General features: G+C 35.4%; 1 protein-coding gene across 3 annotated transcripts in view; it reads right to left on the bottom strand.

Moving 5' to 3' along the window:
• The window catches only part of FSTL5 (follistatin like 5), a gene marked incomplete at both ends in the record, with an annotated part of 244,126 nt that overhangs the window by 181,469 nt on the left and 37,627 nt on the right, over positions 1-25,030 (bottom strand). For all 3 annotated transcript variants that reach the window (XM_084204181.1, XM_084204182.1, XM_084204183.1), the window contains one exon: positions 3,028-3,276. In XM_084204181.1, the coding sequence (XP_084060307.1) occupies positions 3,028-3,276 (249 nt within the window). The remainder of the gene's footprint in view (positions 1-3,027; positions 3,277-25,030) is intronic.

Below are 25,030 nucleotides of genomic sequence, written 5' to 3'. Positions count from 1 at the left end.
TCACTAGCTCAAAATGTATTTATCAAATGTTTCAGAAATTGCTCTCTCTGAAGGCCTTCATGCTTTTTGTCTGTGTTCTATGCACAGCTTAGCTAAGACACACATTTCTCAGTGATTTTAATGGAGTTTCAACATATAAGCCAAAGACCTCTTCATTTAGCAAGGCAATCTTTAAATTCCACTTAGCATGTAAGTGTTTAAAAGGGCAATTTTCAAACCATTAAGTAGAACTCATGATGTTTGAGATCAACTATAAATCATTTGGTTACAAGATGTATTATTCAAATAACTATAGCTACCTAGCTACTATTATAATGTTAATTTGGTATATAGAACATTAGCTTTTAAATTTTGTTCTCCAGACACAGAATACTAGTGTTTTCTGGTAAGCTTACTCTTTTAAATAAGGTGTCTTTCTCAGCTCCTCTCATCTTGAGCTCCATACTCAATCTAAAACTTAAAACTTCTGCATCAAGAAATAATTCCCCCTGAAGAGGGGAGAACAAAGAACCCAGTACAAGGATTTGAAGCACAAATACCTCAAAGCATGGCCTTGTTAGAGATAAAATACAAAATGTGAAAAAAAGAAGCAGCTAAGTACACAGTAGTTTGATCTGAAAATCAATGATTAGCAATGAACCAGAAATTAAAAATACTTAACTGCTGTCTTTATATAGTCATTGTTGATAGTGACTATCCTATCATCTAACAGCATCTTGCAGGCACTCCTTCCCCTCACACCCTGCCCCAGTTCAGAGCAGCCTCTTCTAAAGGATTTTGTGAAAGCCTAAACAAAGCACTCAGAGTATTTGTTTTCTGATCTTTGAATTTTTATGGTCTCAGAAGCAGCTCCTAGAAATGAGATCCCTTATGCTGGAGGATATCAGCTAAACTAACTAGGAGGACAAGTGGCAGCGCCCTTCTGATACTGGTAGTGATGGCATTCACCTTCTCTATCCAGGAGGAGTACTCTTAAGGGGTTTTTCCTATTAGCTTTTTAATATTTTTGACCTGTAACTGGCAGGACCTTCAGGTTTATTGAAGGCAATCTGCTAGGGGTTAGTTTAGAAATGTTTTGTAAAAGAAAGAAATCATATAAAAATAGCTTGACATCTGCCTCCATTACCATATAGATACAGTAGATGTTGGAAGATATTTACAAAAGATAGGAGATGTTGGAAGATAAGTCATAAAAGGCAACAATGCTTTAACAGCACGGTGCTCTGCTACACCAATGAAGCAGGTGAAGTTAACATAGAAGAAACTGAGATTGATAAGGCCCATATATATGAAATAAGATAAAGAAAAATAACTGTTCCCATCTCATACATTTAACACTACTGAAGTCAACATAAGATGAGAAAGAAGGAAAATGAAATGAATTTTCATTATTTTTAGGCATGTAGTTATAGCCCAAACTAGAGAACTTGAGTGTCTTGATAAATAACAGTTTTCAGAAGGCATCTCAGACTAAGTCAGTCAGATACCACAGTTCTTTGCTAAAGACTGTAATCGACTAAAGGAAAAACCTACTTTTTAACTTCTTAAATCCAGCATCTAAATTAGGTGTCTGAAGTTGAACATCATTCAGATACTTCACTGTCCACAACAACAAGTGTGAAAGAAGCGTGATGAATTTAAAACACAAAGATGAGCTAACAAACCTTAAGGCAACTTTTGGGTTATATTTCTACCTGAAGTACTGTCTCATTTCCATAAATAAATCTCTTTTTCGAAGATGAAAAAATGTAGCAATGCTATAATTTTTTCCCACACATGTTCTGAAATTATTTCTGTTGTATACACCATACTAAAGAACTGAAATTAGTCCCTTAAATTTAAACATTCTGTGGTTTTCTACTGTCATTTCTTCTACCAGAGTAGCGCATCATCAAAGTTGTTTTTATTTTTGAAGAGATTGTGATGGTTAAGATGGAAGCATTCATGTTTTGTTGTTAATGCACAAACCATTCCCTACAAGCACTATATGTGATACTCCTAGAATCCCATTTTTATTTTCCACTACTTCAAAACACATGCTACATACTTAAGGCCTACATATTGTGATGCTATATCAATTTTATACAGTATCCCCAGTTAGTTTTGAATAAAGTTAAACTTTTGCTATTACTTATATATATGGATTCCTGTTAGAAGATTTACACACCCCCAGTTTAACCTATGGATACCTGTACTTCAGCATCTTTTGATGAACTTGCTGAGCTTATCATGTTTTTAGGTTGCACTAAAAAAACTAATAAAAGAGGGTCTTATTAAAAAAAATTTCCCCTCCCACCAAAGCCATCCACCTTTTTTTAACCAGTGAAAACACACTCAAAATCTGTCAAAGTGGTCACAAGTATTCAAAGTCTGCACTGGCAGAGTTCCAGAAACCTGCAAGGTGTGCTCAAATCACACAAAAAAAGACATGTTGCAATTGTTGACATTGTCAGCATAAAATGCTTAGCATAAGGCGTAGCTCTCAGAATTCAGGCTGGCATCTCAGCCTTCAAAAGATTAAAAAGTAACTAATCTTGCATGCTTTGGTGAGTACACAAGTAAACTTTTCATTATCCAAATTCAAAGCAAGAAAGACCCATTTAGCCATGAACAAGCTGCTGATCTATCAACTTCAACACCAAATATGAGCATAGGTCCTGCAACCTTCCAAAACTCCTCTGAAATCCTAAATTCTGTTTTTCCTGCAACAAAGATTAACATCCTTCAGGCTTTGGGATATAAGTACATTTAGATGAATGAGGTCAGCAACCACATTTGTAAGGCAAGCTGCCATAGATTAGTTTCTAAGAGACAACTGGTTTATTCAGGTTAAATGCCTAGAGCACCGAGTATAAACAAAAGGAAAAAAAATCCATAAGGTATCTCTGGAGTGCAATACTTACTGTATAAATATTTCAAGTCATTTATTCACTGTACACTCAGTGCAGATGCTATAGAGATTTAATTGAACAGCTTGAAAACACATACCCGATAGCAATATTCCAGATATTGTTCAGCCATGCTTACCTTTAAAGAAACAATCTTCATTGTGTACAATGGTGATCTTTTGCTTTTTCAGACAGGCAGCTCTGTGCACTTCACAGTGGTTTTCATAGAATTCTCCATCAGACCCACACACAGGTTTGTAATGTGGCTTGCAGCGCTCCATGCACAGGCACTCGGCTTGGCCAGTCTTCCCATTCACAACGCAGTGCCTGCCCAGACCACAGTACTTGTTTTCACATGATCCAAAATGGCCATCCTGACCAAAATACCCTTGAAAAAAGGGAAAAAAGAAGGTTTTTATTTAATAACTACATTTTGCTGAATTGCATGCAAGATACAAAAAGGATTGTTTTAAGTAAATTGAGACTATGTATTTTGTTACATCCTCAACCAATATTAAATACAGGTCAGCCTGATGTTAAAAAATTTTGTCTCTTTATCATGACTTTTATATTTTTGATATTGTCACAGGCTAACTGTAATTTAGAGCAAGATCTAGTAACAAGAGTTACTCTTCATTTAAAAATTCATAGTAAATCATTGTTTTTTTAATGTGTACTGAAGTTTGTCACCCTAAGATTGCTATATTGTTGCTTGCAATCGAATAATGTATTCTGTAGAATTGAGACCATAGGATGTCTCAAACTGGAAGATACCCACAAGGATTGAATCTAACTCTGTGCTCCTTGCAGGACTACCTGAATCTAAACCATGTGATGAACAGCATCTTCCAGAAACTCCACAAACTCTGACAGGCAGATAAAATAGAAACTTGCACACTGAGACTGATCCATGAGAATAACTAAAGCAGAATCAGGGCTCTGAATCAATATGGAGAATTTAAAAACAAAAAATGACAAGACCTCTGTGGTGACATTACAGTGACATTTCAAGAAACAGAGCATGGAAGAGCAGGACTGATATATCAAGTGAATGGTGGCTACAAAGAGTCGCATGAACCTCTAAGTGGTATTTCAATGATGACAAATGTGATTTGGATGGCAAACAGAGCTTTAAGACTGCTGCAGTAGAAATAGAGGAGTTTCTGTTGGCCACAACCTTCAGTTCCTTCTGCTCCTAAAATAAGGAAATGGATTGTCTATATTAGGCTACCAAAGCCATCTGGCTGCTTTCTGTCCTAAATGTGCTGCCACCATGTAAGATAAGCACTGCTGTCAGTAGAAGATCTTTTGGAGAAAAGCGGAAGTTCAGTGCACAATAATATTTCCTAATTACATGCCCAGTTTCCATTTTGACTGCCATAGAACTAACTATGGCTTCTTGGCAAGAGAAAGTGTGTGATGTGAAAACAACGTGAATATGAAAGCAGAATTGTAATTGCAATTATCAATTGCAATTATCAATAAATAGGTATTCTGATAACATAATTGTGTCATAAATTTGCATAAAAATACTAAAATGCCTCCAAATGCCAGACTAGACACTGTCCTTCACAGTTACTTAATTTTATTCTCTCGCTTTGTACTCCTAATGTCCCAAACAAACACCTGTTATTCTAATTCCTTGCAATACTTTCCTCACATCCTAGCTGAATCCATCCTTGGCTAACCTATATAAAAACAGCATGAAGAAGCAAATCACAATGCATAATTTGGTAGTAATTTGATCATTCTAGATTCATTTTCCATAGTGAAATGCTAGCATGTCAATACAATAGCTTGAAGCTCATTTCTTCAAGCCACTGAGAATTTATGTTCTTCACTTCAGTGGCAGATATAAAATCTCACCACTTTTTCTTCTGAAGCCTATAAGTCTATTAAACAACGATGCTTTGATTTCTTGCTTTCTCACACAGCACAAATTTTCTAGACAAATGTACTACAGAAAGCACACAACCATGAAATTTGGCTCTAATGACATGCTTTCACTATATTACTTGATAATAATTTCAGCTCAAAGTTGATAGGACCAGATATTCACCTCAGGTGTTGCATGGCTAATATAACTAAGGCACAGTGATTTTTATACACATGTAAAGCCCCAACTGATGGCAGGTTTACCTGCTCATGCACCAAAATGACTTGAAGCAGGAAAATCCAATTCAACATTAAATTTTTCCCATAAGTTTTTGAAAGTATTACTCCTCGTGCCAATGTATCACCACTACATGTGAGCAACAGACATCGACTGACAGAAATTAATGTAAACCAAATTTCCCTATTTTCTTATACTAAAGCTAAGCTCAAATAAAGCTTTGGAATACCCAAGAGTGTTTTACAGCACAGGTCATGTATTCACATTACAGAATGTAAGAACTTCTTTGAAGTGATGGAATTGTTAAAGTTTGAGGACAAGTACATAAACCATTATTATTTATGCTTTCCAAACTGAAGATAAAGATCTTAGAACTCCATCTGACAACTGCTCTGAATTATTGAGAGGTGTGTGGTGACTCAAAAATGCACTGTGCTGTATGTTATGAAAAGAGAACTCATTTAAGACTTCTCTTGGGACTTCATCTTAGCACTATAATTGAATCTGATGCCTGAATGCAAAACACCTTCTTTCAGATAAGGGATAATAATTTACATTACATATACTGATATTTATAATATTGGTATTTGTCAACATATACCAATTATGTACTGCAATAAACAAGCAATTTTTCTGCCTTAATGAAAAACTGTATTTATTATTAAATGTTTCATATATGTCTTCATTTTACACCATTAACTACTCCAAAACAATACATAAATTTGCATACATCACCGCATATGCAAATCCTTCAACTGAAGTCTATGGTAAAATTCCCACTGACCTCAAGAGAAGCAGGATTATTTCTCCAGAGACAATCTAAAGCCTTCAGCCAGCATTATGTGATAGCCATAAGTTTTAGCATGTTTAACAGGCACTGTTCTGCACTGAGAAGGACCAGCTATGAGGTGTTTACAGCACATAATTAAGAAAAAACAGTTAGAAATATATTCTGAAGCACTCCACCTAACTGTGGTTACCAGATTACCAAATCACTCACAGCAAAGAAATAAATTAAATCCATGCAATTCCAAAACAGGTGACAAAATGCTCAGAACCATAAATTTGAACTAAACATGCACCCAATTATGAAAATGCAAACAAATCCACCAATCTAAAGAGGTACTGAGTTTAGATATGAGTTAAACTCAAGAAATGAGTTTAGACATAAGTTAAATAAACAAATGAACAACCAAAACCCAGCTTAAGTAAAACTAATTTCAGCTGCTTTTCACTGCTCAAGGCCAAATTGCAAAAGTCACTATATTCGGCAAATCCTTCATTTTACTTTTTGTTTCAGAAAAAGGTAATTCCATAATTTTATTCTTGGAATAGGAACAGCTACTTAGCTGCAGGAATCTTGCCATAACCAAAAAAGAAACCACATTTTAAACCAATGTGGACTGTGACATGCAGCCCATTCATGAATGGCTGGCTATTTCAGTCACCATCAGGAAATTGACACTATTACTATTTGTTCCTGGATATGTTATTATTGGAGATACACTTTTGATACCTTGATAATGGATGAGGTTTCTTTCAGCTTGTTGGGGCTCTTTAGCGGATTTTTTTGGTTGTTTGGTTGGGTTTCTTGAATGTCAGTGTAGCTAAGCCTCCTGGTATGAAATTGCTTAGGGTGCAGCACCCATTCAGGAAACCATCATCATCATCACAAACACAGTGTTTCAGAAGGCTGCTGTTCTATCTAAGCACATGTTTTAGAAAGTAAATCAGTCTGAGAAGAACTTAGGATGCCATATTTAGATATACATCAGTAATTCAGCTGAGAAGGTAAGCATCATATTCAATATTAAGAGACTTAAGGCCAGTAATTTGGGATGACAAATAATCTAGCCATGAATGCAAATATTTTTAAAGCAATTGTTATTGCTTATGTGATGATAGGCAAGTCTACATTAGTCAAATCCCGCAACACAAAAACAGGGAAGCATGTACCCATATGAGCTATGAACTCTGAATTTTCAACTAAAAAAAGTATTATATTTACACATTTTGAGAGGATCTAAAGTACTACAGAAAACAAAATGTACTTTTTTCCATCTGAAAATAAGTCAAGAAACATTCAAATTATCATAGCCTTAAGTTAAAAAAAAAATAAAATCTCACTTTAAAAACCATCACTAAAAACGTATTACACCCAAAGCAGTCACATAGATTTTTCAGATCCTCTTGAAATTTAAAACTCTAAACAGATAGCAAATGGAAGGGCAGATGTTTTTATTTTTAGACATTAGAGAAAGTAAAATAATTTTAACTTAAAAAAAATAAAATTAATAAATACAGTTTCAAGTTTTCAGTTGGGATTCCTCGTACAGACTGCCTGTTTAAAGGATACTTCAACAGCATCCAAAGCTGAGCAAGGTGTAGGTCACAGTTTGATTCATTTACATCTGGGAATTAAGCTGATGTTTTAGCATGCTAAAGACTCACAGAAATACTACAGCTACTTTATCCTTTTATCTAATCAGTTTAGAGAAACATTGCACAGTGAAACTTTGGAAATTCATGGGAGTATGAATCACCATGTTCTACAGTTGGCCTGGGGCTGGAACACACACACACACACGCACACACACATACACAGGCTTTCTGTGTGCTGAGCATTCTCTTACAAACTCAGACTTCCCTAACAACATAATTTACATCCATGGCTTCTATCCTAACTTGCTGCATCACCCACATGTCATGAAAAACAAAGTGGTAGCTACTTTTCAAGACAATGCACTGATATTTTGTGTGCAAATAACTGGGGTCAAAAGACCTGTAGTCCCATTCCACCCGCTTCTACTTAAAACCATTCTGTGAATTACAATTCCACCTCTACAGCTGTATCTTTGCTTAATACACTACCTATGAAAGGCCCAACCAAGGCTGTAATCCTTGTATTAGTAAGTGCTCAGTGTAGTCTCAAGTTTTGGAAGGAAATAAGATTTATCACCACCTACCATTAAGATTCTTAGGGCATTAACACTGAGCAAGACCCCAGTATGACCTGTGAGGATCTGGCTCATAAATATTAAATCTCTAGAATTTTTCAATTTTTAACTGTAGCATTTTAGCAACAGTTCTTATTAATTATAGTAATAAATTTCCAGCGCATAACGGTGCATATCTTAACAAACTTAAGGGAACTAGTGGCTCAGAGATGGGAGGGTGGGAAGCAAGGACAAAAAACAACCCCATAGCCGTGCAGGGGCAGGATGGGGAGCTGCAGCCCACAGCCCTCAGAAACAGCCCCTTGCAGCTCACAGCCCTCAGCCCTGCTGCTACTTGCAGGAGTGAAAGAAAATCATACACATGGCCCACCATTCTCTTGCTCTGGCTTGGTTTTCTTTCAGCACCAGGCAGGTAAGGTCCAGTGCTTTATACAGAAGTCTATTCTGCCTGTGTGTAAAATAAGTTTTTGGCTGGGTCTTGTACTGTCCTTTCCTTCCTTCTTTCCTGCCTTCCCACTCTGCCTTCAGACACACATCCCCCTTTCCTCTTTCCTCCCCAGTAGGGGCACTGGAAGTATTGTAAAGAGTTACACTGCCATAGAGCATGATTGAGATCTTCTGGTGGACTCAGTATTTATCACTGAGGACCAACTAACAGAAATTGACACAGGCATTATGACTGTACAGGATTTTTTCAACCTTAAAAACCAAGCCTAAATACACTTAGGAGAATAAGAGGTCTATATTCAAATAAAGTGATTTCTTATTGCCCTATAAAGGTAAGTTGGAACAAATCAAGAAAAAGTGCCACACTTTTAAAGGAAACAATTTGCGAAACTACAGTAAGGAAAAGGAGAACAAAATAATACCAAGTAATATCAGGGAGATCTGTAAATGCTGAATTGCCTAGCTATTAACCTGAAATATTGAAACCTCCCATAAAAGTGCATCTGTCAGCCAGAAACCGTCAGGTTAGCATCTTTGATCATATGAATTTGTTTTTCCTGCCAGCACTTAGAAGGCATCTTCAGCAAAATTCTCAGAATTTAGCTTCCTCAGAAAAGAGAAAAATCAAATCATACCTCCTTTACCTGAATGAAATTGAAGACCAAGAACAAAAACACCATTTCATAAGAAAATGAGTAGAAGTTACAATACAACCAGAACTACACAAGAACCTCTTTTGCTTATTCGGCAGAAACTTTTCCCCCTTTCCAGAGCCTTCACCTGCTCCTCTCTCATCCTCACAGCAACCCCTTTATAGGCTTGCTCCACTCCAGGTGCCCACATCAGAGGGCTCAGCAGCTGCTTGACCCTTGCCTTCTGCAATTACGAAGGCTTTCCATGTGTTCCTGCCTCTGTAAACTTTCTTGCTCACTAACAGGGCTGTGAAACACCTGTTTGGTATCAGAAAAAATGCCTATTCTCTTTCCCTGCTGGGAGGTGATTCTTGGGCACAACACTGAACCTTGTAAAAATCTCCTTCATTAATCATCCTTCTTACATTTGATCAGTGACCATCAAACTTATAAAATGGTCAGTGGGCTCCAGACATGCTACTTGCCTTACACGAGGGGAATGGAAAATGCACACAGGTCTGACACAAACAGCTGAATAGATTTGGATTAGGAGCACTGCTGGCTCCAAGTGTAAATATAGACTGATGTCTTTGAGCAGTTTCAAGCCAGCAATTCATTACTTTCAATTAAATCCTTAGCTCTGGTTAGCATTAGCTGTGTTTGTCTTTCTCATATATTATCTTTATTTTGAAAAATGCTTATAATTCATTTAACATCAAACCAGTGTCAAAAACAGTTTCTTTAACACAAAGCAGGAAACAAATTACACGTTTGCCTCATCACAGATACATGGACCCTTATTCAAATGGTTGATTGCTTTTCAATTGCAGCACAGCAGGCAATCCTCTATTCTGCCAAACACATCACCCAATGTCAGGAAGAGCAGGAAATGTGCATCATAGCGACAGCAGTTTTGAAAAGGTCATAGTCTGAACAACCTTTCACACATTTTAATGCTTATTTGAAATAAGGCTTTATGAATATCACAAAGGGCTAGCTTAGTTCTCAGTCAGACAAAACAACCTTATTTTTTTTTTTGTTATTCACAAGCCAGACTGATTCATTTTATCAACAATGATCAAAACAACCAAAAGTTTGAGTAAATTATTGACAAGAATTCTCCTCTTACTTAGTTAAAATTAGGAAGGCTGTCAGGATTTGGTTTCAAGAAGCAAGATTGAACTGCCCTATCACACAATAATATTAACTGCTCTTCTTTGGCGAACTTCACATGAAGAACACATTTGTCCATTTTGAGCTAATAGTATAATAAAAAACTATTGTTTTCTTGATAGCTATATATGGCTTTCCCTGGGATTAAATATGCTTTTCTATGAAACAACATTATAAAGAGAAAATTTAACTCATCCCTGATCAAATAGTTGTCATGAAATAGGTAATTCAATTATCCATGGTAAAAACTAGCATCCCATAATCCAGATATTATTCTATTCCTGTGTTAGACATTGAAACAACACCGTTTTGTTGGAGTTTTTAACTTCAAGGCCTTTCTTACAGATAAATCTGTGATGTCTTTCTGCTACCTTCCCCAGGGACCTGTACTAGAAAAAGTTGCACACACACTGAGCAGCATTTAAACCATATGGTTAAAGTGCAGCATCATTGCTGCTCAAGGAAAGCTAAAAAAGAAATGTCAAGTATTTTCAGTTTTACTGATGTGAAACATTTGCTTCTAATAAATTTTACATAGTCCATTTTTTGCCAGTTGTTTCTAAGGAACTGTGCTGGGTTGGCCCTGTAGTGTGCCATGTCCTGCCCACCCGATCGCCTGCTCGCTGTCACAGGAATACAGAAGGAATTCAATAAGGAATTCATTCATTAATTTCCACTGGCAGGCAGATGCCCAGTCATCTTTAGGAAAACCTCAGAAGTGACAGGGCCATGTCTTAACCACCAGTATTTCTCCCCCCCCAGCCCATTCTGCTCCTTTTGCCCAGCGGTTATCACTGAGCAGAAAGTTTTATGGAGTGGGATGCCCCTTTGGCCAGTCTGGGCCAGCTCCACCAGCTATGTCTTCTCCCAGCTTCCTGCTTCCAGAGGGGCAGAGTGGAAATAGAAAAGGCCTTTATGTTAATTCAAGAATGTTCAGTGTAAAACTCAGCCCTGTTGTGGTCACCAGTGAGAGTATTATGTGGGCTGCTTTCATGACAGAAAGACCCAGTACAGGAACACTGTGGGAGCTTTGAGAGATTTTCCAGGCATTAATAATCCAGCAAAAGTCATGTGGGTGTGTGCACTGTAATCCAAACTGTTAATCAGTGGCACATTTTAGAAAAAAATATATTTAGAAGAATATCACGATATTTTTGTTGTATGGAATTTCTCATTCAATTTATTCTACAAAAACAGTAACTAATAATTTCCATCTCCTTTACATGTGTGAAACATAAACACAGGAAAGTTATAGATTATTAAGGTGAGATACAACCTTTACAAGCCCTCCAAAAGGAACAGCAAAACACTACACACTTGTATATATGAGTACAGCTCTCAGAGACACTTAGCTAACAAACTTGGACACCAATGACCCATGTGTGGAATTCTGAAAGGAAAAAACAAAACAAAACAAAACACTGGCAAACCAAAAAAACCCCAAAAGTCCCAAGAAACCAACCTACAAAAGATAAATATTTTAGAGATAAGAGCGTGTTTTAAAAATAATGTTTTTATAAATAATATTTCCCTCCGGACTTTGCTAAAAGAAAATAATCCTAATTATGCTTGAACTTTCCTAACTTAATTTTGCCATCTTAAGTAAGCTAAATGTGATGCAGAGCCCCATGTTTTTTGTTTTTTTTCAGAGCAGGACTGATCCTATCTGCTCCATATATCCAGCAAAGTTGTGGGGTTTTTTCTGAAGATGTTAGAATTAACCCAAAATATGAAAAATCACACTGAAATCTAGGTAGTATTAACACAAAAATGCAAAATGCTTTTCCCGACCTCTTTAAGAAGAGAATATTGCTCTATGAAAATTAAAAAAATATGAAAAAGTAAAGTATCAAAAATCTTTATCTTGACATACAAGAATAGTCTACCTGAACAATCCAATTAAAACTACTTCTACATCTATGTATGTCTATTAAAAAATACCTGAAAAACCAGAGATGTCCACTCAAATAAATATATAAGTGATTACTTTCACAGAAAATAATGCCCAAGTGAGGTGATTCAGTCAAGCAATGTGACTACTGAAAAATTTTTCTATGCTTAGACTAAAGATATTTTCAGTGATAAAGTATAGTTTTCCTGGTAAACCTGAGTAACACAGTTTCCATTTTATATCCAGTAGTCTTTATGGAAATAGTTTGCTATCGAATTGATTATTCTCTTCTAATAAATATGTAAAAGCAAACAGAAGTCAAAATACAAACAGTCCTATCGCCTACTTCATGGAAAATCAATCTTATGAGAAAACCATATATATATTTAGGAATGAGAAAGCATTTAGCTTTCAACAGAAAGAAAAATTCTAGTCAGATATTTCAACAGTAATGTTTTTTGTATTAGTTGATATAACGTCTGTCTAGTGAAAAATTGCCCTTTTAAACATGGCAAAAAATACAACTTTTTTCAAATATAATATTAGATTTTGATACAAACCACCAGCATTCTACATAATAATCAATCTAGGGGTATAGTAATAGATAATCCTTATTATGCATTTAAGAAATATAAGCTGCAGAACTAATTGTACAAAAACATAAAAGATAATTTAAACTTCTATTCAATGGAGTGCTGTCTACAAGAACATTCCTAGTGATGCATAACTTCCACACACCTGGTTCATCTGTCACATTTCTTCCCACCAGAAAAGGGCAGTGTTAAACTGAAACCTCTGGCCACCACAGCTACCAAGCCCTGTCTGTTGTTTCAGTGGTTTAGCTACTGAAGTGCAGAAATATTTCAAATGAATGAAAATGAAAATCCTGTTATAATACTCGTATATGGAGTTTCTAAAAGTAAGACTAACTTTCACACCCATTAATAAAGCTAAAGAGTTTTCTGCACATCATACATTCTCAGGTAATTTCAAGAAATCTACAAAATTAGATACACAGACATAAATTTACTCCTTATAACTAGAGAAATAAACTTTGCCATGGGAATAACTATTATGAGTGACTATATTTTTTTTTTTAATTTAACTGGAGTGAAAGTCATTTCAGTTCACCAAAGCCAGCTTATGCTTGGCAACCCTAAATTATTAATTGAAGCAGAAATAAATATTTAATCACAAATCCTTTGAAAGTAACAATGCCTTTGTAACTAAATTTTTACAATTGTTTTACTCATAAACAGTTTAGTTGAATGACTGAAATTATAATCCACAATAAATTTTCCTCCTCTATTCTTAAATGCTGCCTTTACAGTATTTTGGAAACTGTCAAACAAAGCTATATGAGATCTGTGTGAAATGACTCATTCGTTGATAGTTGCTGGAATGACCCGGATAACTGGCTTTGTTTGCCATAAAACACTTACCTCTTGACACTATAAATTTATCCTTATGCACAAGCATGACTGAATTATAACTGTATGATTTTCTTTTCAACACTACATTGTAAGGTAACATTCATATAATCCATTTTAAGTCATGGCAGAACTTATTTTACTGTCTTAATTTCATTTTGTATGCACATGAACTAGCACAGTATTACAGTCTAGGGGAAAAAAAAAAGTACAAGTAGGAATAATGACTTTTAAAGCAGTTTAATCCATTAACTGCCATAGCTATTTCTGAAGAATTTAAGCATTAGTGTACTTCCAGTCACTGCGTAAGACAAACTTCTTGTTGAGTCTTTAAACCTATTCTTTAGTTCATACAGAATTCAACCTGGATCACTTTTTTCATGTTCAACTAAAGCTAAAAGATATTTTAACAGCATTGCTACACATGTATTTGTAAACAAATTTCACTGAATTCTGTTTGCACTACAATTACTAGAAAACAGAAAAAATATGAATAATATATTTGTAAAGCTTTATGGAGCACTTGCACCTTTTTTGAAAAGGAGGTGGAAAGCCCAGTACCTTGAAAAAATGCTATGAATTTCCTTTATAGTTATTTTTAATTTTCCTCCTGAATTTAATAGGCAGTTTAAACAATATTTAACAGTATATATGCCCTATTTCTTTTCAAACACAACTTTATTGGAGCGATTTTGTCTGGGCATGTACACTTGACAATGTGCAGGTACTCATTCCCACAAGAATTATATTACCTTCCTTCCCACATTTCCCTTCTTGAAGAACTTTTCTGAATAGACAGAAGTCTCTACAGTAATATTCTGCTCACAAGAGCACAACAAATTAACTCAGCGAGAAGAAAAAAGTTCTGTGGATACTGCATTGCAGTCAAGTCAAACTGTTTTTTCAGAGCCCGGCACACTTTCCTCTAACTTGATACCTGTGTGCTATGATAAAAGAGAAACTGAAGATTTCCAAGGCAGTGATGCCAGCTGAAACAGATAAAAATGTGCAAATGATTTAGCAAAGTGTTAAGTGCACCATCTGAAGTTGTGTCAGTACCAGTACCGTGAAATTCCTGCAGCTAACACAGAAAGCATTCCAAGTGCTAATGACTAAATTCTTTAGACTTTCAAGGTCTGGATTTCACTTGGTTTGTTTCAGTTCTTTTTTATCCTCCTCTAAGTGGACTCTTTGCCATTTTATTTTGGCATTTGCTTAACTTGAGTACTGTAAAACTGCAAAGTCATACCATCATCCTGAATAAATGTATAACAAAACAACTGACAAAAAGCGTTTAGTAAATAGAGTAACTTTTCTAACATTATTATCTCTCAATATTGTGCTTTAATAAAAACGATATCTCTTGAAAATTTCTCAGGGATTATTTAGTGTCTTTTATTTTAAAATAATGTGCAATCTCATAACAACATCCAACAGACACCTTAAAAGACAATACACACCATAAGAAACAGCAGAGGAATGAAGTATTACTTTTTTTCCCAATTTTCAGTTTTAGAATCTACTGGTCAACAGCAACAGCCATACTCCTATTCTCACATCTGAATTCATATTTTAGATAATTCTGGCTAACTTCAGTTTATTTTCTTCATTCCAATATGTGAGAGGGAGGAAGAATCTTCAGTCCAATTTAGACTTCTAGAGGGATAATCACCAGCTTAGAAAAAACAGACAGTGTAATGATTTTAAAAATCAATTTTCCATAGAACCATTGAAACATTAAGATTAAAAAAGATTTTTAGGATCATTGAGGCCAACTGTTAACCTCGCAGTGCCATCTTCAACAATAAACCACACCCTCCAGTGCCACAGCTATGTTTTTTGAACACTTTCAGGTATGGTGACTCTACCACTTTGCTTGACAGCTTGTTCCAATGACTGCTGTTTCAGTGAAGCAATTTTTCATAATATCCAATCTAAGGCACACACACATCAATGCAACTTGAAGCCTTTCCCTCTTTTCCTGTTGCTTTTTACTTGGAAGAAACCAATCCCCACTTGCATCATTCTTTCAGGCAGTTTTAGAGAGTGATAGGGTCCCCTCTGAACCTCCTTTCCTCCAGGCTATACAACCCCAACTCCCTCAGCCAATTCCCATCAGACTTGTGCTCCATTACCCTTTCTGGGACACACTGCAGAACCTCAGAGTGTTTCTTTAATGAGGGGCTCAAAACTAAACACAGGATTTGAGGTGTGCCCTCAGCAGTTCTGAGTCTGGGGGGATGATCACTGCTCTGGTCCTGCTGGCCACACTATTCTTGATACGAGCCAAGATGCCACTGGCCTTCTTTGGCCACCTGGGCACACACTTGCTCATGTTTAGCTGGTGGTCAACCAGCACCCCCAGGTCCTTTTCTGCTGGGCAGTTTTACAGCCATTCTGCCACAAGCCTGTAGCACTGTACTGAGCTGTTGTGACACAAGCACAGGATCCAGCACTTGGCCTTTTTAAGTCTTGTAGAGACTGCTTTTTCTTGTAGAGCCTTTTTGCCCTCCAGCAGATCAACACTCCCACCCACCTTGGGGTCACCTGCAAACTGGCTGAGGGTGCACTCAGTGCTCTCGTCCAGATCATCAGTAAAGATACTAAACAGGTCTGGGCCAAATACTGAGCACTGGGGAGTCCCACCAGTGACTAACCCACCAACTGGATGCAACCCCATTCACCATCACTCTCCAGGCCTGGCCATCCATCCAGTTTATTACCCAGTGAAGAATATACCTGTCCAAGCCATGGGAAGCCAGTTCTCCAGTCATGAACTTATATTTGATGGCAGACACAAAGACAGGAAAAAAAATAATGAAAAATCTTAAGCACGTGATTTTGGTTCCTAAATTTGCATCTAAGGAAACACACAAACCACAGCTAAAAAAAAAAAAAAAAGGAAATCTTCAGGTTTCATTTGTTTACTTGATTCACCCAAAGCATTTGTAAAAGAGACGTGTCTGTGTTATGATTTCAAATGTGGTAATAATCTGCATGTCCACCATGACTTGTTTTCAATACCAAGATTCTTACCACTGGAAAAGTCTTCCAACAGTAAGAATATCCTTCTATGCATAAGACACAGCATTTCTTTGCCAATAACTTAAACATAAGAAAGGGGAAATAATTGAAGACCAAAACATCAACCCTTCATATTTTAACCTGCTATTATTTCAAACATTTATCTGTTCTAGACCTCAACTGAACTCTCCACTTTGGTATGTGTTATTCAAGGGTTCTGTGTGGACTTGATTTAAGCATTCAGCGATCATGCAGAAAATAGAAATCAACTTCTGATTTTTCTAAGAAAATGAGAAAGCTGAATAAGGTAAGCAGCTTTCAAAACAAAATAAAACCCAGAGGCCTTGTATTGAACAACAGGGTTTTCCTCTTCAGTACCTAAATAAATAAATAAATTTACCAGTGTAAAGTAAAGCAAGCATGTGTGCTTTCATTACTGCTTCTCCACTAGACCCTAGTTTTACATTGTTTCCCTAATATATTCCATGAAAATCTGATTTGGCATTCATTCAGTCAGGTGTAAATTCTGGGCCTTGAATAGCCTGAATTCCTACACTAAGGGAAAAAAAAAAAAGGTAATCATAAGGGATTTGGCAATTGTTTCTTGAGATCATGAAATTTTGTAAGCAAGATGAATTCCCGCAAGCGTGGTAGTTCTTAAAAGAAACACTAGTGATTAGGACTGGAATGTGCAAAAAGGCTATAATTTTTACATTCCCCCTAGAATAAGAGGAACATTAGAAAATAGTCATCTAAACAAACCCACTGTTTATTTTTCTGATACTATTGTTGAACTATTCTGAAACAATCTTGTTGAAAAAGTAGCTTCCCTGAAGAACAGAAGTAAAAACAAAGCAGAAAAACTGTTACAGGCCTGTGAAGAAATGGGAGGAAAATAGAAGGTCTATAGACCCTAAGCTGAAGTCAAAAACAGTAGAACACCCCAAGGCCATGACAATTCAAGTGGTAAATAAAACTATGAAATGAAAACAAAATAAAAAGAAATCTAAACTCTAAAATACACTATTGCAAGAATGCATAAGAAAATGCATAATTCATCTTATATAATGTCCCATAAAATGAACTCAAATAGCATTAAAAACTAGATTTACTTTAATGCTGGTGCTGACACAGACTTTCAAGGATAAACATCAACAAAATCTGAGGCTAAACTGAAAAAATGCTTTTTATGAATAAGTTTGATAACATCTATCATCAGGCATATAACTGTATATCACTAATATAACTCTATATCACTATGTTAGTACACATGTCTGTTTTATAAACTGTGAATTCCAAGCTATTATGCAACTAAATTTATGAAATACTGACACAAACTGTGTTCTGAGTACAAAATACATAGCAATGCATGTAATTCTGAAGAAGAGGAAAAAAAGGAAAGCATATGAGGTGAAAAGAGCTGTTACTGACAGCTATTTTTCAAGAATGTTTTAATATAATACACATAGCTTGTCCTTAAACAGGGAAGCATAAAGAGCAAAGGACATCTGCATTCTTCTCTGTAATGGAAAAAGTAAGATGTTATTCTGGAACCCTCTGATTGTTTTTCCTAATACTGCTATACTTTCTGAAAAATAAAATGAAAACGTAGCAAGGTAAAAATAAATTATTTCCCTCTCATTCCTCAAGAAAATCTGCCTTATTGCTGTGACTCTCACCCATTCTTACAGCTGAAAAAAGTGCTTCTGTCACTACAGAGAAGATCTAAAATCTTTTCACATGTTCAATTATTGAGCCCAGAATTCCAACACTTTTTGTTTGGATATCAAATACTGCTGTATCTTTGTGATGTAACAAAGGTAGAAAAAAAAAATTAGTGATATTTTAGCATTTAAAAAAACCCAATCCACCAGTAATATCTAAATTACTCTTGTGCCCATTAGGGTCGTCTTCTCATTATTAAGTCAACCTTTTTTTGACATACTTGACAAATACTCATAGATTCTTCTTTAAATCAGAAGTGAGGAAATACCATATTTCACCAAATTTTACTAGTTGGTATATTCATCAGGTAAATCCTATCTCTGCAAAATGGTTATTTTAATGCTGCCTTCAAGTGAGCAACATGCCTGAAGATTAAATATAAATAGTAACTAAAGATTAAAAACAAAGTAAAATAGTTGTAAGTTGTCTACAAGGTATTGTTAATTTTTTTTTATTGTTAATTTTTCCCCATACATGGTACGATAATCCCATGAACAATTCTATGAATAAGAGGTAAACTTTAGAGTAATTGTTACTAAAATCAGCAATATCTCAATATGGAAAAAGAGTGTAAGAAACTGATCTAAAAAGAGAAGTAACTAAAAAGGTGGGGAAGAATAAAATGTGTTACTTAAAAAGGCTCAAGCATGTCTTTAATAGTAAAGGTAAATATTTCATTAGGGAAAGTCAACCTGTCACGAAAAAATGTTTTGCTGTACTACAGATGTCCTCATGCTTTGTCTGCCAGGAATCTTATGCATCAGGTCAACATAACACATGACAAGTGATTCCACAAAATCAAAATTGAATTTGTCATGAAGATATATATTGCACTCAGCAACATGAAGGAATAAGCAAGTTCTGTCCAAAAATCAACTCTTCATTTTCATAGGCATTCTGATAAAGAACATTAGAAAAATCATTATGTTGTTTTAGGCTTTTGTTAAGTATTTTATAAAATCAAAGGAAATTAACTAAATTATTAAGGAATAAACAATTCTGACGATCAGTTAAAGAAAATACAGTTTTCTGCTAGAGAGAACTTTACCTTCAGATTTTAAAGTCACACTGCAAGTTTTCCTGCATGTGATAAAATCACAAAATACAGCAAAAGTCATCTCGTGTGCTTTCTTTGCTATTCAGTACACTTCAGGGTCACAGATGAGTTTAAAATGCAGTAGTAAGCATTTTGATGCTAAGGCTCTTGAGAGAATAATGATCATGTGGAATGAAGCTGACTGGAAACACTGTCCTAGCAAGAATCAGATAATGTAACATAGATTTTTATTAGAAAATATAAATTTGTTGGAAAAAGTTCTCCATGGGAAGATATTCACTTGAAAAAATTGACCAGGTAGAGTGGTTGAGACTGTAATAGACAGTAGCCTGTTTTTTGCTGAGGACACAGGATACTAAAAGAGCTCACATTTAAAATACTTGAAGGCAATAAAATTTACTGAGGGTAAAAAGCCCCTTGGCTCTGAACAAGTTGCAATTCTGAGAAGTCTCAATTCACTGTCACTATAAAATTTTGATTCACTTCTGAAACAGAAGAGGACCATCAACTTTAGTCAAAAATTTGTCCAAGCTTGAGTATACTTTCGATTTTCTCCATATTGGCAAAGTCTTCACCATATGTCTCTGATATAGAGCAATGCCATAATGTAAAGTAAAAAAGTCCCTTCACAGCTTGCTTTTCATCAATACTATTCACAGTGATGGTACTCAGTAGTATAAAGCTTCTTAACCCACCTAGAGTTAAGATTTAGCTATATAAAAATCTGACAGCACCTGACAGAGTACAGAAGCCTTCTAATCTGTTCAGAGACCTCGTCTCTTCCATCCTCATGGAGTGAAATGAGTATTCTTTCTGGTGTAATTTCAGAAAAGGAAAATGATGAATGATACTCATTCTGCACTAATACTCATGCACACCTCTCTTCTCTACTATCATTTGCAACACTTTAGAACAGAATTTTGTCTTGTTACTCCTAAAAGACAGAACCTAGAACTTCTTTATTTTCATTTTTTTTTTCATTTCTACTTTATATAGAGCTTTATATAATTATACCTTCTGAATGCCTCCTACTATTTCTCTTGAGATAAAGTTTTTTAGAAGTGCAAAAGGTCCTCATGCACCCCAGGATAATTCTAGTAAAGCTAAGAAGGAATTGTAATAGTTTTGCTCCCCACAAAACACCATCCTATAAACAACATATTAATGCCACAGAATAACAATGATGCTTCATAAACAATATAGTGTTATTACAAAGGCACTGTATGCAAACTTACATGGAATGACTTTCTAAAAAGTTTATTTAATATAGCCAAGCTCCATTTAATATAAATCAGTTAGAATGCAGAATTAAGCCACGTTAATGCATACTTGTTTCTCTAAACAGTAAGCACTCTCCTGGTGACTGCAGGGAAACAAAGCAATTCACACCACTTGGTGCATCAACAGGAAACTCCATGCAGGTCACCCATGCTCTAAGGGAGAGGTGGATGCCAAAAGGAAAAGGCAGGCATATTACCCCCTTTTGGTTAATGACTAATTTGAATTAGGTGTTCAAAGGCCACAAGATTCAGTCCTGAGCTATATGAACAAAATGAGTGTTAAGGGCCACATATCTATTTGCATAAGGGTTAAGATTCAATGTCTCAGACACTTTTCTGTTTAAATCCTGAGTACCCTACACCACATCTGAGGTGTTCTCTGTGGAAGACAGTCTTCTCTCTGCAGAAAACTTTTAATGAGCCACCTTGCTTTCTTCCAGGTCTTTTTTGAATTTATATAGTTTTCTTATTGAAGAAATTACAATCATTTGGCTATATCTAGTAAGAATTAAAAATAAAGAGTACAGATTGCTCTTTGAGCCATCAGCCTAATGAAACTTGTATTCTCGTCTTCTGTCTCTCAGAACTGCCTTAGCATTTTTCTGTTTCTTTCCCCAAAATTTTCTCATTTTTTACAGTAAATCCACATCTCCTATAACAGGCTACCAGATAATAGTCCCAGTATAAGGTGAATAGACCAAATAGACAAACCAACTGACATGCCAGCATGTATACAGAGGTCAGCCTGAAAATACTTATTTGCAGCACATCTTGAAAACATCTTTTCTCTCTGTGAGATTCTAATTAGGAAGTTAATTTTTCAAAGTTGTTAACCAGGATAAACATGGTAGAATGCATTTCTAAAACCACAGTTTCTGTTTCCAAGTTGACTCAACTGATCAATACGCTTTAAAAATTATTATGAGGGGACTGACAGGAGAAAAAAAGGAGAAGACGACTCAGATGATTCTATAAGCTTACTTTTCAAAATAACCCAGACTATAAAGAAGAAAAAGAAAAATATAAGGAATAAATTGGCAGCTAATAAATAGTTAACAATGAACTGTCTAGGAAGTATTTAATTTACTTTGGACAGAGCTGATAGTAAGGGCAAGAAAACAACTTACCCTACAACAGCAATGAAGTAGAATGACCATCAGGAGATTTATTGGAGTAAGAGTGACTCAAAATAATTTTAATGTTACCTAAAATTCATCCAGCAGTTAAGCTCCTTGTGGTAGGTCTATAAAACATCTTGTAAGTAAACACATTCCTGATGCTATTAAACAGTTTCACTGCAGTCATCAAAGGCAGTCAGCATCTTATAAATGCAAGATGAGTTCAAGTTAACGTTGTCACTGGATTTGTTTGCCTATTTGATTGTTAGCTGCATTCACTAGTGCATAAATTTTCTTGTCATTTTTCTCAATGTTAACCACCTACAGCATCTTTTAAATACTCCCAAATTCAGTATTAAAAATAAATTCTTAAATTTTACATTTATACATTAGACACTTATAGACTTGCTCACTGCAAGTGTGAGAAGGTCAGAGCTACAAAAATACAATCCTCTTAAATATGTAATCCTCTTAAAATAGATTTTTGTCTGTAAATTGTGCTTGAAACACAGATGACTTCTATGTCAATGTTCATTTTATATACATTAATATGACAGTGGAAGAAAATGAAGAGTTTATGTTCTAAACACTGACATCAAAGTTTTGAAGCCTGAAATTGCAGATAGTTTAGATTTCCTGAAAGCTGTACTAAAAGTCATGTTCTATCCTGAAATCTCCTTCATCCCATCTTCAGATTCTTCAGCACACCAACAGAAAACACTTCCAATCTTTGCAATTTCTCCTCAGGGCTAAAAGTGTTCCTTTTTCTCTGTGGTGCTGTCATAACCAGGCTCAGGGGTGGATCTCTGCTCTATAATCACAGTGGAATTAACACCCTACTTACGTAAAGACACAGAAGCAAATCCAGAGTTATCAGGGTCAATCACAGAACACAGAGACACCACAGCTAAAATATTGTTTCACTGATGTAAAAAAACACCAGTTGCTCTGTCTTCTTTCCTTTCATTCTTAATTTTGTTGGGTTTTTTCAGAGCCTAGAAAATCTGGTAGCAAACAGACTTTTCAGACAGCTGCCTGCAGTTGTGGGATGCAGGAGTGCACTGGACACTTCAAGTAAATCACCATCAACATCCCAGTAGCCATGTTACTGAGGAGGAGAAGCTCCTTTGCTCCTAATAATGAGGATAAAGTTTTGCTGCATGACACCTTGGAATGACCTCTGCCACACAAAGGCTCAGTGGATTTTGGAAATGAAAGTGTTGTCCTTCTTAGGTGGAAATTTCTTATTTAAAATGCTCTAACTACAAACACTAAGAGCATGCTTGTGTTGAAAACTCACCTAAAGAAATCCCAGTATGTATTAAGGAAGATCCACTTCTCAATTTTCAGGAACTTTAAAAAAAACCTAAATTATTATTCTGTAGTAAGGAGATAATGTGAAAATGGGTTTTTTCTTCTTTTTTGGTTTTACCTCATATAGTTTTAAGCATATGTACTTTTCATGATACAGTTTACTCACATTTTCACTATGTTTAACTAAAGAAATAAAAGCAGAGGGGCAACATTTTTCTAAAAACCCCAGCACTAACACTCAAGGCATATACCTCTCAAAAAATTTTGTCTTCTATGGACGGTGTAGATAGATGAAGAATGAAAGGAAAATTACTTCTAGCATAGCAGATAAAGCATAAAATTCCTATTAACTAGAAAATGTGGCATAGAAAGTTCATTTCCTATGTTGGTGGATAATGTGACCAGCTCCCAGGAAAAAAAAAAAAGGGAATTAGTACCATATAAACACACATTAACTGTTTAAATGCTATTGTTATTATTTGCACAATATCCAATCAAATTTTAGTACAAGAAATTATATAAAATGAGATTTGGAAAGAAAATCACTGCTCTCATATCTTCAATTTTTCCCGCTGTTTTTCATACTACTAAAATTTGAATACCAATAGGTATTTTATATATATATATTTTTTTTTATATATATATGTTATACTTATGCTTCAGAAACTAGGTTGTGTAAGGTATGAGGTCAGGAGCCAACAGGAGCATACACCTTATTATGCTCATATGCTCTGCATTCACTAAACCAAAATATGTTATACATTCTGAAAATAATTGTTTTTCATTTCTTATAGCTGTCCCTAAAGTCAAGAATATAATGATAAATTGCTAGAAGTGTAACCACATTTACAACACCTGAGACAGAATGCAAATATTTAGAATACAAGTTCCCTGTTATTAGACTCTTGGCACTGCTTTGTGTCAATATCATTACTGTATCTACAGGAATGCCTTTAATTTTCTGAATCTTTCCTCCCCTGCCTGTGTCCTCTAAGGAAATTGACAGTTGTATTTTTTGGGGGTTTTTTTTGGCGTATATAAATGCACTTCATACACAAAACTAAACTCTGAAAGAGAGAGACTGATACAGGCTTGTTGTCTGATTGTTAACAGAGAAATTCACATCAGAATTTGAACTGTGATCAGTCTGAGTTATATTGTCTTCCACCAGAATTCCAATTTTAACCTTAGACAATTTGAAGACACATAAAAATTGCCTCTCTTCTCTATCATAGAGTGCCACATTCCAGAACAACAGAAATATTGAAACAGATTCCTGCTACAGAAATGAAAAATAAACAAATATGAGATTCATTTCCTCAAGTTGAAGGCTGTTTGTCATGTTAGGCAACCTCAATATGAATGCAATCATCTTCCTGCCTATTGGCATAAATCTAGTCCTTCTTTTGCACATTCACCTGCAGACTGCACACTAGATTCAGTGAAAATTTAATACCTTAAGCATGTAGTCTTGATTACCTACGTTTTTGAATATCTGTTCATGTTCCTAAATTTCCAATATTACTTTTTTTTTTCCTCTCAAGCAGAAACTAGTGATCCCCAGGCAAAATTATAAATAATGTGGCCAAATAATATAACTTGTATCATTCACAGGCATCTAAAGCTGTAATATAAATGTTTAACAATAGCACAGGCATTTTCTATTGTAATTAGACATTTCAGTCATGTTCAGCTGAGTCAAGTAAGACAACTTTAAGCAACTAGAGATGTCTTCCTCAAGATCAAACCTAGATTTTCAAAATTGCTTTTTTGTCTTTTTAAAAAAATTTCTGAATAATAAGCATGAGACCACACCAGCTTTAGGCTCCAGGTGGGTTCACTCATGCTAGTTTTATTATTTAATGATTAATTTTTATCTTGTATATAATTTTTTTTCTGTGTGTCTTAACACTGTCTCCTCCAAATAAGGAAATATTAAATAGAATTGCCACCCAGTAGGCTTGCCCTAGATAAACAATAG

Source organism: Fringilla coelebs (assembly GCF_963513975.1).
Source record: "Fringilla coelebs genome assembly, chromosome: 4".
Classification (NCBI taxonomy): domain Eukaryota; kingdom Metazoa; phylum Chordata; class Aves; order Passeriformes; family Fringillidae; genus Fringilla; species Fringilla coelebs.
The sequence above is the reverse complement of the archived record's forward strand: the minus strand, read 5'-3'. Positions and strand labels throughout refer to the sequence as shown.